The sequence below is a fragment of the Aythya ferina genome (assembly GCF_964211825.1).
Source record: "Aythya ferina genome assembly, chromosome: Z".
Classification (NCBI taxonomy): Eukaryota; Metazoa; Chordata; class Aves; order Anseriformes; family Anatidae; genus Aythya; species Aythya ferina.
Window position 1 is genome coordinate 52,843,536 of NC_140299.1, and position 15,560 is coordinate 52,859,095.

General features: G+C 40.5%; 1 protein-coding gene across 2 annotated transcripts in view; it reads left to right on the forward strand.

Annotated features, from left to right (window-relative positions):
- Positions 1–15,560, forward strand: part of NRG1 (neuregulin 1) — a 470,147-nt gene that overhangs the window by 166,185 nt on the left and 288,402 nt on the right. For both annotated transcript variants that reach the window (XM_084503262.1, XM_084503261.1), the window contains exon 2: positions 4,337–4,411. Coding sequence is in view for 1 of the 2 variants with exons in the window: in XM_084503261.1 (XP_084359387.1) it covers position 4,411 (1 nt within the window). In the remaining variant the exon portion in view is untranslated. The remainder of the gene's footprint in view (positions 1–4,336; positions 4,412–15,560) is intronic.

The following is a 15,560-nucleotide window of genomic DNA, read 5'->3' on the forward strand; positions in this document are numbered from 1 at the left end:
AGCACCAAGTGATAAGACAAGAGAAAATGACCTCAACTTGTGCTAGGGGAGGTTTAGGTTGTATATTAGGAAAAAAATATCTTCATTGAAAGGGTTGTGAGGTATTGGAAAAGACTGCCGAGGAAAGTGAGTGAGCCACCATCCCTGGAGGTATTCAGAAAACATGTAGATGTGGAATTTAGTGACATAGTTTAATGGTGGACTTGTCTGTGCTAGGTTAAAGGTTGGACTTGATGATCTTAGAGGTCCTTTCCAACCTAAATGATTCAATGTTTCTATATACAATGACCTGTAGTAAGGGCAGCATGCTAAAATGTCAAGCATCCTGATTAAAGCTCTTGCTTTTAAATCAGGTAAATGAGGATCTTTATTTTCAGTCTCAGTGCTGGCTTTTGATCACTGTGGTATTTGCTTTTTCAGGCTCTCTTTTGTTTCTGTCTTTTTGATTCTGGCCACACAATTCATATGTTGAGTCTTTATTCCACAGGCCTCTTTAAAAATTGTCAGGCTTGTAAGAAGTCAGTGTGGATGTATATGAGGGGACAGATCTATTTTACTAAAATTAATGACAGCAGCTTGGGTGACAATAGAGAAAGTTGTGTGAAATTTGCTAGGAAGAAAATATGTCTGACATCTATAGATATAGAGTCTGTTTAGTTTTTGTTGAGATAATGATATTGTTTTCCTGAAACATCAGTGCTGCGCTTTATAATTTGAGAACATAGTCTGGCCTTTCAGGAGGATGTAAGGTCATTTTTTTCTCTCCCTCCCTCTCTTTCTCTCTCTTTCTCTCTTTGTATATACATGTATATATGTATGAATATATGAAACAATATATATTTTGTTGGAGAACCTGTAATGTTCCTGAGAACTTGATCTTATGGTTCATCTCTCCTGGGAAAAAAATAAATAAATAAATAAATTGAAAAAAAATCATTCCTAAGATCTCAGGGAAGTGCTCTGTGCTGCAGCTTGTACCCATTGCCTCTGGCCCTTCCTCTGTGCATCCCTCAGAAGAGTCTGTCTTCCATCTGCGCTCTCCCCTTCTGTACAGTGGCAGAAGACAGCCGTTAAGATCCTTTTAGCCTTCCCTTCTTAACCCAACCTTGAAAATCATGACCATTCAAAAATAAATACAAGTTTCAGGCCTTTGATATTATGGTTGTTGAGCAGGAAGGGATCAAGTTTTCAGGGTGCTCTGCATTACCACAAATGCTGCTGCATTGTTTTGTCTGCATCTTTCATTGTTTTAATGGAGCCATCATTCTCTCATTTTCACTTACTACAGAGAAATGAAGCTGTAAATAAGACAAGTGTTACAAGAAAGGAAAAAACTGTGCGATTTGACAAAACTTTAAATGTAATTTTAATTGGAAGTGTTTTTGTAGGCACATAAAAATGCTTTATATGTAGTGCTGCCTCAGTGATCATGAAACAGAGTATGCAGTTTCCCACAAAGGAACTATTATTATTATTATTATTATTATTATTATTATTATTATTATTAATTATAATTAATTTTATATTAATATAATATTATATATTATATTATAATATATTATATTACATAATTATAATATATTATTAATATATTATAATAAATAATAATAATAATAATAATAGATTCTAAAATCCAAATTAGATATTGACAAATGAAGCAAACATTTCTGAGCAACAGTAGAAAGATAGGGCATTGTTTATACTTAAAAAAAAAAAATCAATTTGGGTGTCTTACTATTATTTATTTATTTATTTTGCTTTGAAGATGCAGTTCTTGAAGAGATTCACAGAAAGATAGGGTGGCAAAATGTCTTAACCCAGCATTCATACAGAGAGGCCTCTGTAAACCTGACAATTGAGAAGTTTCAGTTTTGACTGACGTGCAATTTAAAAGTTGATTTGATCACTGCTTCCCTCAGCAACCCAATTTCTATAGTCACCAGTGAAGAACATTATCTTCCATGTAAAGAAATACTTAAAGAATTAAAGGCAAAATAAAATCAGTAATGATTAATGGAAAATATTGGGTGGTTTACCTACTGTCTAAAAAAGTAAGGAAGCAAAGAGGGGGGGGAAGGAGGGACAGGGGAAAAAGCTTTGTGGTATATGAGTACTAAAATGATATGCAATTAAAGAACGCAAAGCTATTGTGCAAACTGAAGTGAGGAACAGCACGAATAGAGGCTGGAGATCAAAGGACCTGAAATAGAAGAGGACAAGTTCTGGAAAAATCGTTATAAACAATCAGAATGTCTTAGAAGTGGTTTATTTCATAAACAGGAAGCACGTGAAAGGCTACATAGGTAGTGTGATGTTTTTTAGTAGACATGAGAAGGCACTTTTGGAAAAGAAAGGAAAAAAATAAGGAAAAGAAATAGCACTGAATAAAATCTAGTTTTGAAAATTATGCAATCTTCAAAAAAAAAAAAAAAAGTAGCCCAATGCATCATCCACCTTGCTTCCCTCTCACTGAGACAATCTGTATTCCTCTTACATAGGAAACAGCAAGATGGCAAGAGTTTATAAAAATTACCTTTTTTTTGCTGATTCTCTTAGGCAATTCTGAAAAGTCTGAAAGTGTTTGAGTTATTGCTGTTTTTAATGAAGAGTTACTGCAAGCAGATATAGATATAAATAAACATTCAAAAACCTGTAAACGGCTGGAGCCTTCAGACAAAGTAGCTCAAGAAATGTGAAAATTTGTATTCTGTCAGAGTTTTGAGGGATTGTGCTATATCCTATTTCAGTTGGTTGTGCTGCTAGGTAGAGATTATAAATGTGGAGTTCTTCCTCAGTCTTTGCTCTTACAAGACAGAAATTACTTCAATGGCATTCATCTGCATTCAAATGAGTAAAGGAAAACATCAGTCAGCAATAACTTAGCATTAACTGCTCTTTAATTAGTATAATGAGCCTTTCTAGATGGTGTTCAGTTATATTTCCAGTGCTTTCCCAAGTGAAGAATTAATTCTGCATAACCTGTCTGAAAAATGCTATAACTAATGTGAATGCTGTTTTATCATGCATCTTCATTATTAAGTAGTGTTTATAGCCCAGCCAAAATCTGTTAGAACAAGTCAGGGAGGGAGATTAAAGAGAAACCAGAGTTCAATATATACAGTGCTTATATACAGAGATAGCTAGGCTTGCTCACTGTTGCCTTAATTGTCAGGAAGAGACTTAGGACTGAAAGAAAGATGTTACACTCCTCTGTTTCTTGCTAGTAAAATATCCTGCCCTATACATGGCCCCATACCTATTGTACTTATGGATTCTTGTTTGCTTCATCGTATCAGCACAGGAACTATTTTCATTAAAAGCACCAAGAATCTTTAAGGTTCACTGGGTTGCACACAGTACAGCCCACACATCAGTGTCCTCCATCAACACTGCAAGTAGAGCAAGGATATATAGGCTAACTCTGATACCCAGACCTTGTTCAAATGAGAAAGTAATAAGACCAAGGAGTGGAGAAAAGGATTGGAAATGTAGTCAGCAAGACCTCAAATGTTAAAACAGGTGTACTCAAGTGTTCTCAACCTAAGAGGCTGCCATCCACCTCTGGTGCCTCATTTACAGAGCAGTATGAAGGATGTCAGAACAGTCTGATGGCAGTATCTCTGGACCTTCTGTGGGGACTATTCCCTGCATAGCAAATTCACAAGTGCAGTATGCTAAGGAGGTATGTCAGGTTAATAACACAACTTTTTCTGACCTGAGTCAAGCATATCCTAAATACCAAAGCGGGGTTGGATTGCGTTTTTCTGAGGAAACAAGGTTACATATTCATACTAAGAAAAGCTGCCAAGATACTTTTTCTGCTGCGTTTGATGTGTGTTAATGAACAAGACAGCAGGACTGATTTGCTCACATTTAGCATTCAGGTCCCATCACATGTATCTGTCCTGAAAGTTATGTTGAAAGATTTACTGAGACTGACAGACTGATCTGTAGAGGTCTTACATGCCAATGAAGTCCTGTGCATACCTGTTGCCAGTTCCACATCTTGTGTGCCCTCCACTCTATTAATGACCCCAATACAAGGTATTTTCAGTGAGCTGGCAGTCAGACAAAGCAAATGAGTCTCTCTGGCAGGTCTTGGGGCAATCAACCTCTCCAGATTTCTACTGGAATATCTGTGTTTGTGTGCATGTGTGTATGTGTGTGTGTGCGTTGGAGGGGGGTGGGATTTACAACAGTGGCGTCAGAACAATGCTACACTCTGCAGATCTGTTCAGTAATAAATACAAAAACAAATAAGTATCTAAATATACCCTTTTTCTTTCCTTTCTCTTTCCCTTCCCTTCCTCCCTTCTCTTCTCCCCTTTACTGTCAGGAAGGGCCACCTCTGAAGGGCCAATCCAGTACAGCCTGGCACCTACACAGACAGACGTCAACAGCAGTTACAACAGTGAGTCAATTTCTAATCAAGGAACTCCTTGAAAAGGTGTTGTGTTGTTTTTATGTGCATGTGGAAGGTGCAAGAACTTTGCAGAGGGCTTTGGGAGGAAGGATGGGGTAAGTGTTTTAACCCTCACTCCCTCTGGTTGGAGCAGCCTGCCAAGTAGTTGATGCCCCACTAAAACACCCTGTGACACCCTTCTCGTGGGTTTGAGGTAATTTCACTGCTATTGCTTAGATTCTGTGGTGCTCCCTGGAGCACCTGACAGGTGAAGATAAGCCTTTGCACAGTATAAGACCTCATTGGCTTCTTCTCCTAATATGTGTGTTGGGAAGAGACACTCTTCATGGGGTATAGGCAGAGAGGATAAAATGCATTGCAAAGAGAAAATGAAAATCGACACCTGCTCCTCTGCACTCCTATCATGTGTCTTCCTCCTGGTGATTCCCCTGGGACCAGAAATACTTGGACTAGTATCACAGAAAAGATAGATGGGGAAGGAGCTCATGTGTTAAAGGAGTAGTTGACAAGTGGATGATCTGGAGGAGATGAAAGGTGGTGATGGCAAATGCAGACACATTTGGGAAAAGACATGGCAGTCAGAATATTCAGTGAAAACAGTTTTAGGCCTCTGGAAAAACAGTCTGTGGGTCTAAGAATGTTATGGTGATGTAGGTTTTAGCTAAACCATCTAGCCTGAGACCCAGCACAGGACTCCATTTGCGTGTGCCCCCTTCTCCTTCCAAGTTGGTATGTCCAATAACACCCTCGCCCTCAGTTAGGGACTGAGTGAGCAGACCTTGTCTGTCATTGGTTCAAGACTGACCATCAGAGCTATATAATTTCTAGCCTTTCATACATTCATAGAAAGGTACATAGAAAGCAAGCTATTGCACAGTGATGGGATTGTCCCTGTATATCCTAGCCGTGTTTCTTCAGCATAGTTCTAACATTTTCCATGCATCTGCTAAGTATTCTATCTTTGGTACATGTATGAAGATACAGCTTGCTATGAATTTATTCAAAGACATTTTGTTAAATTCTTGCTCAAAAACTCTAAATATAACTGTAATACTGTTACCATAAGTTATGCTGAAATCTGATCTTGTGCTGCACAATGAAAAATGGAAAACTTACCACACAAACTAATGTCTCACTGTTTTGTGACTCTTAGGCAAAGAATTGGTTGTTTCTTCTTGCCATAATTCTGTGTCCCATATGCTTGAGTGAGTCACAGTATTTTTTTCTCCCTTTTAGCTTTCTGATTGTTTATTTAAGTCCCACAGTTTGTGCAGTCTGATGGTTGCCTCTGTAAACTGTTGCTTGGAAGTGTTGATATCCTGGATAGTGCATCAAACCAGATGTTTAAGCAGCTGTATCCTCAACCCTGTGAACAGTTCTGTGTGTCAGTAAACATGTGGACATGAGCCTTGAGATCAACAGGATGACTCACTGTGAAATTACAGCATGCATTTGAGGGATCTAGGCCTCTATTTCTGCCAGGTGGAAGTGGATTTTAAAATCAAGCATTATCTCCCAGATATCACGCTAAGCACCTGCAAAATTTAAGTTGATGCTTGGCTCATCCTAAGATGTGTTTTGCACTCAGTGAGTATATCTGAAGTACAACACACAGGACTTATATTTTACCAGGTTCTTGATGAAAAAACAGCAGTAGAAAATAGCAACACCATCAGACTTGAGCAGTCCCATGGTCTGGGAGAGGAGGAGGTGGTATGCATTTCTGCAGGACTTAAAAGTCTCTGCAAAATACTTATTCCTTTTATTATGATATTATGAAATATTATGTCTTTTTGTTCACCTAGTCTTTAATCTTCGAATCCTCTGCTTATCCAGAGCAGCACCCATTTGAGGATTTTTGTTTCTTTTTTTCCTCAAGCTGTTAGAGCACTTAATCAAACTTTGAGAGGGATAGTAATTAGACTTGAAATTCTTCTATGAACTGTGATTGGTTTTGTTATGTTTGCTATTTTTCCTCTCCAGAAAGAGCAGTTTACAGCTACATTATGTGAGTTTTCAGGAGAAAATTCAAGTGATAAATGTAAGAGTATGTAATGCCAAACAGCTGCACTCTTGGGCAAAGCTATTCTCAGTGCTTAGCAATGAATTATTATTTTTTTGTTTGTTTTTAATATTAATTTGTAATTAGCCTCTCTCTCTCTCCTTATATGAGACTGGACCTGTGCTGCTAAGTGTTGAAAAGACTGTAGACAATGCAAGACTTAGAGACTCATAAGAACACCTCAAAATATTGTTAGGATTTTATCATTAAAATTAAGGATATTCTCTGTTTAGTCTCCTTTGAATGACAAAGCCCAGAAAGAAAAACATAGGAAGAGATGGTCTATCTAGGAGGACAAACCAAAGGGCAAGAAAAAGGAAGGGGTTTGAGTCCCATTTCATGAATGAACAGTTGAAGAAATCTCCCTCTGAGAGTGAGTACTGGGATAGGGACTAAGAGGGTGTACACTCTACATCCTTGGAGATGCTCAAAAGTTCACTGAACAAAGCTTGGAGCAACCTACTAGAAGCTGGAAGATAGGCTCTGAATAGATGTTGGATCTGGTGTCTTCTACAGGGCCTTTCCAAACAACAGCATTCTCTAATTCTGTTATCTAAGGCAAAGTCTATGGCAAAATTCTGTCTATTAAGGTTAAATAGCTTGCCACTTGGTTTAGAACCTTAGCTACAGAAAACGTCCTCCTTCATTGGAAATAGGTTGTCTTATCTAAAACCACCAAATGAGTGGTGTCTTCTGGTAGTCTGCAGTGGACAGGAGAAATTGTGATGGAATCTACTGCATTAAGTTAAAATCAAGTCTGCTATATATGCAGAGTAAATTGGATTAGAGGAAACTAGGGCTGGAAGGTAAACCGGTGATTTTAATTAGGCAAAGAAAGCTTGCTTCCTGTAAGACTGAGTCCAACTGAAGTCTCTCAAGGGCAAGAGGACAAAACTGTCCTTCCATAGAGGTCTTGGGGATCAGTGCTAGATGCCACTCATTCTGACAGCATTTTTTCCTGTTGTGTAGCAAAATTGAACAGGTCAGGTCCTGGGGCTGCCAATCCAACAAAGTTTGCACCAGCCTTTTGAAGAGAAATAGATATTCTCCAAGGGCTTAACATTGGTGGCTCTAATGTGACATTGTGATAAAGTTCCAGGCTCTTTCAGTGGGAAGAAAGTATCGTTGCATTACAATAATCACTTGTGATATCACACCCACTGCTATTTTATTGTCCGTTTTCAAACCCTAGGGTCCCATTTGGTTTTGATATACACCATTGCCACCTAAACGTTTTTTAACTTTTTTTTTTTTTTTTTTTTTTTTTTTTTTTTTTTTTCAGTGATGGGAATCTAAGCTGAGAGCTCATTATAAATTCCTACTGTGCATACTGAGCTCCTAAGTATTACCTGAGGCAGGGTCCGTGGGAAGATGTAATTGCAGATATTGTGTTAGACCAGCTGATACAGATGTGAAAAACAAACTGATTTTCTGACACATCATTCACTGTTCATATCTGAAAAAGAAGCAGAAAAATTCAAGCTATCCTACTCCATTCTGAGCTTATTGGCTGTTATATTTTGCACAATGAATACTGCTATTCAGAATCCACTGGAGCTCATTGTGTGACTGCTATAGATTTTAGTTGGCTTAGGGATTAGTATCATATCAGCAAATTTAATAATTATATTGGAGTTTATATATGTATTTTTATTGCTATCTGTGACATAACTACTTTTTGTTTTATTTTGTTTTTCTTACGGCTGTTCATTAAAAACTGAACTAGGTGACTCCCTGAGACATGCCAGATTTTTTCTGCTGTATGCCAATGATCATTAGTTCTGTTGGCAGAGCTCATAGGGAAAATTTAGTAAGTGATCTATCTTACTAACAGAACTATGACAAGCTGATTTGTTATTGTAAGAGTCAGACTCTTATCCATTCTGTGCTCTGACTTATGCACTGTGATGCTTTAATTTTGTCAGCATCCTAATCATGAAAATCTTCCATGGGAGTGTCCTGCCCATGATCTTAGCATTAACAAGACGTAATTGTGCAGTGTCTTCCATGGAAGCATTTAATTCCACTACACCTGCCAATTTCAAAATATTGTTTTTGTTTCAATTAATGGAAGCTGCTTCATTCTGGCACAAATTTTGGTGTCAAGATCTGCATAGTAGCAGACGAACAACAGCTACCAAAAGAGAGCCCCAGGCTCTCATCCTGTGGAGGATTTTTGAAGGAAACTGGGATGGCTGGACACCACTCACTTGTGCATAAGGGCTCCTAGTGCATGTAGATATTTTATGAATCTGAACAATTTTTGAGTGAATTTGTGGCAGGATAGAGGTATAAAACTGCTAATCTCCTCAGGAGATGCACACCTGTGATACACTATGGACCACAGGTTTCTTATCTACAACACTAAAACACCACAGCAAAAGCCTATTTTTCCAGGTGAGGGGAAAATTCAAAGCAGATGGCAGAGATTAGACAAAAGTATGTCATTGTTCAGTAGTCTTGCATCTGACTTTCTGTGAACATGACAAAGAAGTGATAGGAAAAATAAAAAGGAATAATCAAGACATGGAGGCATAGGAACTTCTGCTTTAAAATGTAGGAATTCAGAGTCGCTAATAGAAAATAAAGACATCAGTTTTGCAACAACTAATTAGACTGTGGAAATGGAATCCACTGCCATGGGAAGATTTCAAAGCCAAGAGCTTAGTTAAATTCAAAGAAGCATTAGCAACTTGTATTAATTAGAAAATACATTGTAATTATTACAAGACAGGTAGTAATTAATTATGATGAAAATTATGGAAAGAATATTGGTTGTTGTGCTTTGGGTATTAAGCCAACCTCTACCAGGAACCAAGATGAAATAATCTAGCAGACAGACAATCTGCATTAGGCAGAAAATTACCTGAGAAATACCTGGGATTGATCACAATGATACATGAGATTTAGAAGGCCTTGGGTCATATCCAGGCTATCAGTTAATCTAATTTCCTTTCTAAACTATTCCATTCTTGTTTTTGTGTAGTTAAGTCTTTCAGGTGCCCAGCTGCTGATGAGTAATCTATTCTGATCATACCGATTCACAGTGAGTCAGAAAAATGGACTTTCTAATGCAACTTTCAGAAGAATCATGTTGAGCTTTGTGTATGTGAAGCCTGAATACTGTCATAAATAACAGGGTTGAGGAAACAAGTGAGTAGGTGTAACTCTCAGCCTAGCACAAATTCAGTGATCAAGATGCAGAGTTGGAATGGTTGTATATTGTCATAATAGCAGTGACCATGTGTATTAGCAATGAGTTGTGAAAAAGCAAGTTGTGGGAACCAACGAGTAAGTTTGCTTGAAATATGTTCAGGGTTACTAATAAAATGTCTGTGGACAAGTCTGCTGGGTCACAGATTTGCAATAGACTGGCTCCTCAGTAAGGAAATTGATTGACATCAGGGAACACAAGAAAACCCTACTCTCCTTCTACACACTCACAAGAGAAAACAAGGAGTTTATATGAAAAGGAGCAAGACCCAGGAATTGTGGTGCGTTTCATTTCACGTTTACCATTCACAGGACAACCCAGACAGTGGCATTCATAGACATGCTTATTGTGGACAGCAAAACTGGGGATGAGTTATGAAGTTAGTTATCACCTAGGCAGTGTACATGCAAGGTAAGTGGCATGTCTCACTGAGTGCCCATGTAAATGCTTAACATCCACTAAGTGCAGAGGAACTGAGAAAGGAGAAGGATGCCTCATGTACAAGCAAAAAAAATTAAGGCCACATTCTGCTGCCTGATTTCTGCTTAAGCCTTTCTATAATTCTGGCCAGGGTCTCCATCTCCATTGCCTTCAGCAGTGTCTTGAATTGCAGTTGCAAGCATTCAGTTGTTCCCTGGACTCAGCAGCAGGGCACAGGAGGAATATAGCCCCTGAAGAGTTCATGCAGGGAATCAGCAAAGAACAGGTACTACTCTGTAATTCAACATCTAAATTCCTCAGTGTGCTAACTTTCCTGTATCTAGAAGACACGAGGGACTTCCTGCAATGTAGTAAATTGAGAAGTATTATTCAAATACTTGTCATTTTTATGCTTTGTTTGATTATGTTAGCATTAAAGGTCATTTTAACTAAACCTGTAATAATCATTCTCATTCCACTATAACTATGTCCAGATGAAGTACTTTAGTTATTAAAATACAACAGTTTAGCTGGTTATACATTTCTTATGTCACTAAATTATATGATTTTGTGTTGTGTCTGCTGCATGATGGGCACAGCTATCAGAAGGCATCTCGTGAAATGTCTACAGCTCTACTTTTCCTGGGATCTCTGGAATAGGAATTTAAAATCACTCAGGTTAGCCAACAAAGTTACTGTGAGACTACCTCTCTTGCTCAGAACAGCCAAACAATGAATGCTGATGTTTCTGGAGTGTTGGTTTCTTTTGCGTGTGTGTGTGTGTGTGTGTGTCTTGTGTTTTTAAATGTAATGCTTCCACTACAACACTGCCCTGAGTTATTAAAATTAGAATCTATCCTTTTTTTTCTTTTTTAGAAAAAAAAATAATTATTCTAGAGCTCTGAAATAATTATTATAATTATGTCACTTCAAATCAGAGTATCTGCTACACGTCTTACCAGTCTTACAGAAGAACAAGTCAAAAATATATAAATATATATAGTCAGTTCATGATTGCTACATGCATGGCCAGCATTTCCATCTTCTAGTCTTCTCTGGGATGGCTGGGATGGCTGTGCTGCATGGCCAGTCCTGTTTACCTCCTGATGTTCATAAGGATGGGCCAGTATTCCCTTTTGCATTTTAGTGGCCTTTTCAGCTAGCTGCATCTGTAGGTCTCCAGGTGATACTGCAAAGGGAAAGGAGGGAAAGAGGTGGAAAAGTCCTTCAGATAGAGGTCTCAAAGTATTGCTGAAGTAGACTTGGCCTTTCACTAGCACTAGTATGTTAAATGCAACACTACACAGAAGCACTGTTAATGTTGTTGACTCCAACATGGCCAAAATGGCAAGACCACTTCAGTTCACTATAGGCATTACTGGAACACCCCAACAGCTAGGAGACACTCAAGAACTGAGCCTGGTAGGGTTTCATAGGCCTCCCTTTCCATGAAGGTGCTTTTACTTTTCTTCCCATTGCTGTCTGTTTCTTCCCATTGCTCATGCTTGTTGCAGAATAATTCTTGTTACTAGGGTCTTCTTCAAGATGGTTTCTCTAAGGAGTGCAGATAGATTTCTTATACCATGGCTGCCTAAAGTTCTTCTATCCTCTTATCAATCTCTTCATGTAACACCTGCCAATGCAAACATAAGCAAGACAATAACCCAGCAGAACAACACCCTACTGGATATGGTGAGCTCTCTCTTGCATGTGGCCTTTACAACAAGATTGGATTTTAGGCAACCAGGGACCTTTTCTTTCCTAAATGGATTTCCACTGTGAGAAAAGCTCAGATGTCCTCAAGGGTCAAGACTAGGTTTGGCTGTGTAACTATGCCTGGCCTTTACTGACAGGGCAGCCTCACTGCTTTCTAAGAATAGAGAGGTAGGAGGAAGACTGCCATCCAGGATATGGCTATAGGAACAAGCTACCACAGACAATCCAGCATATAGCAAGTACTCAATTTAAAATGCATGTACCATACCCTCTCACCCTGTTACCAGCATGAGGTAGTTCTATTTTGCTTGCAGGGGAACAATTCACTTCTCTTCTCAATGTATCATTTATATTGAGTTTTGCTTTCCTCTCTGATAAAGAAGGTTATCAGCATGTTCATGCCCAGTAGGCATCAGGTTGCATCTGCTCTTAAATTCAGAGCACATAGCTGTGCCCTCAATTTCCATTGGAAACCTGAATGTAACAAGATTAAAATAGACTGCAACCAGATGCTTGATGATAAAGAGGTCCTGCTCATTTGGTCTAATTGCAATTTATGCTGTAAAGATTTTGTTGCTGTCTAATGACTAATCTTTCTAAGGGTTCAATGAGTCTGCTGGATGTGAGACATAGGCAGAGTCATGATAGTTCTGAGGTTTTGATTTCAGAAAGTTTGGGATTCAAAAATTGCTGAGCAGAACTGCCCAGGAAGTGACTGCAAAATACATACTCTGGCACTCTATCCAGCTATAGATATGACAAGCAGAGACATCCATCTTTCAGGATGTGGTAATCAGTAGTGTTTGCCTTGCACTGCTCATGTACAGCAAAATGGGTCATTTGGCTCCTGGATGTGCCACATCTTCTTTAGCACAGAGTTTAGAAGGAAACCTTCAATTTTCTTTGTTTTGTGCCAATTGAACTTCCATAAGCAAAGCCTGGAAAGGCAGATGAGTGCAAAACAAGGTGATTTTTACAAAGAGGTCACTTAAAATCTTTCTGACAGCAGGCAGGAGCAGGTCAGGGAAAAGGCAGAGGCAAAACTAGTTGAATCTGGAGGTGTGTGTCTGAAACAACTTTTTCATGGCATTGTTGCTAGTACCAGCTGTTCAAATTCCTCCAAGATGAATTTGATGTCCCTGTCTTCAGTCAAGGAAGGGCATTAGTTTTTCTCTTCCTGCAACCTCAAGGCCTGTGCGTATGCCAGTCCTTACTATGAAGTTCTGGGTTCAAAACAAAACAACCTGCTTTTCTTCTCTTTTGTACACTGGTCCATATCAGGAGTAACACAACAGTCTGAGATTGATGCAGAGAGGACCTGGAGCTCTCTATTCCTCTAGCTAGTGCACTATGGAGTTTCAAGATGTATGATCAGATATGCAGAGCTCTTTGTTTTTAATTAATAGGTCATGACAGTGACATTTAGTTCTTTGATTGCTCTTACCTTTGTTTGTACTATTTCTTGTCTTTTTACTGTGCAAATGAGAAGTTTCAAAGTTGGACTTGCATGCGCGACAGACTGCATGTAGTCTTTTTTTATTTTATTTTGTTTGGATTGCTATAAACAGCTCCCCAAACTCCAGTTTTCAGTGTGAGTCCAAGACTGTGCTGCTGGAAGCTGCCCCTGGCACAGTAAGCATCACTACAGCAGCTGAGACCAGGGTGTGCAGATGTCTTGGAGGCACTGTGGGCCAGAGATCCCAGAAAAGGAAATGGAGGCAGAAAACTCTGACTTGTTTGTTTTCCTGTCTGTTCTGTTAAATCCTTGAATCTTGTATTAAGAATAAAAGTGAGCTGTAAACAAAAGAGAAGTTGGCCGGGCATGTGTTCATAACAAACTTACTTTTTTTTTTCTTTTTTTTTTTTTTTTTTCTGTACAGTATTTCCAGATAGAGTTGGATTTTCAGCCCACACTTATTATCACACTTAGATTTTCACAGAATCACAGAATTTTCTAGGTTGGAAGAGACCTCAAGGTCATCGAGTCCAACCTCCAACCTAACGCTAACAGCCCTCCACTAAACCATATCCCTAAGCTCTACATCTAAACGTCTTTTGAAGACTTCCAAGGATGGTGACTCCACCACTTCCCTGGGCAGCCTGTTCCAGTGCCTCACAACCCTTTCAGTGAAGAAGTTCTTCCTAACATCTAGCCTAAAACTCCCCTGGCTCAACTTAAACCCATTCCCCCTCGTCCTGTCACCAGGCACGTGGGAGAACAGGCCAACCCCCACCTCGCTACAGCCTCCCTTGAGGTACCTAAAAAGAGCGATAAGGTCGCCCCTGAGCCTCCTCTTCTCCAGGCTGAACAAGCCCAGCTCCCTCAGCCGCTCCTCGTAGGACTTGTTCTCCAGGCCCCTCACCAGCTTCGTCGCCCTTCTCTGCACCCGCTCAAGCACCTCGATGTCCTTCTTGTAGCGAGGGGCCCAAAACTGAACACAGTACTCGAGGTGCGGCCTCACCAGAGCTGAGTACAGGGGGACGATCACCTCCCTAGCCCTGCTGGTCACGCTGTTCCTAATACAAGCCAGGATGCCGTTGGCCTTCTTGGCCACCTGAGCACACTGCTGGCTCATATTCAGCCGACTGTCCACCATCACTCCCAGGTCCTTCTCTGCCTGGCAGCTTTCCAACCATTCCTCTCCCAGCCTGTAGCTCTGCTTGGGGTTATTGCGCCCCAGGTGCAGGACCCAGCACTTGGCCTTGTTAAACTTCATGCAGTTGACCTCAGCCCATCGGTCCAGCCTATCCAGATCCTCCTGCAGAGCTTTCCTACCCTCAAGCAGATCGACACACGCACCTAACTTGGTGTCATCTGCGAACTTACTGAGGGTGCACTCGATGCCCTCGTCCAGATCATCGATGAAGATATTAAAGAGGACCGGCCCCAGCACTGAGCCCTGGGGGACGCCACTAGTGACTGGCCTCCAACTGGACTTGGCTCCATTCACCACGACTCTTTGGGCCCGGCTATCCAGCCAGTTTCTAACCCAACGAAGCGTGCGCCAGTCCAAGCCAAGAGCAGCCAGTTTCTTGAGGAGAATGCTGTGGGAGACGGTGTCAAAAGCCTTGCTGAAGTCAAGGTAGACCACATCCACAGCCTTTCCCTCATCCACCCAGCGCGTCACTCTGTCATAGAAGGAGATCAGGTTCGTCAGGCATGACCTGCCTTTCATAAAGCCATGCTGACTGGGCCTGATCGCCTGCTTCCCCTTCAAGTGCTGCATGATGACTCTCAGGAGGATCTGCTCCATGAGCTTTCCTGGCACTGAGGTCAAACTGACAGGCCTGTAGTTTCCTGGGTCTGCCCTCCGGCCCTTCTTGTAGATGGGCGTCACGTTTGCTAGCCGCCAGTCGATTGGGACCTCCCCCGATAGCCAGGACTGTTGATAAATGATGGACAGTGGCTTGGCCAGCTCCTCTGCCAGTTCCCTCAGTACCCTTGGGTGGATCCCATCTGGCCCCATCGACTTGTGCACATCTAAGTGCCGTAGTAGGTCACCAACCAGTTCTTCATGGATAATGAGGGCCACATCCTGCTCCCCATCCCCTTCCACCAGCTCAGGGTACTGGGTATCCAGAGAACATCCGGTATTGCCGCTAAAGACTGAGGCAAAGAAGGCATTGAGCACCTCCGCCTTTTCCTCATCTCTTGTAACTAAGTTTCCCCCCGCATCCAGTAAAGGATGGAGATTCTCCTTAGTCCTCCTTTTTGTGTTGATGTA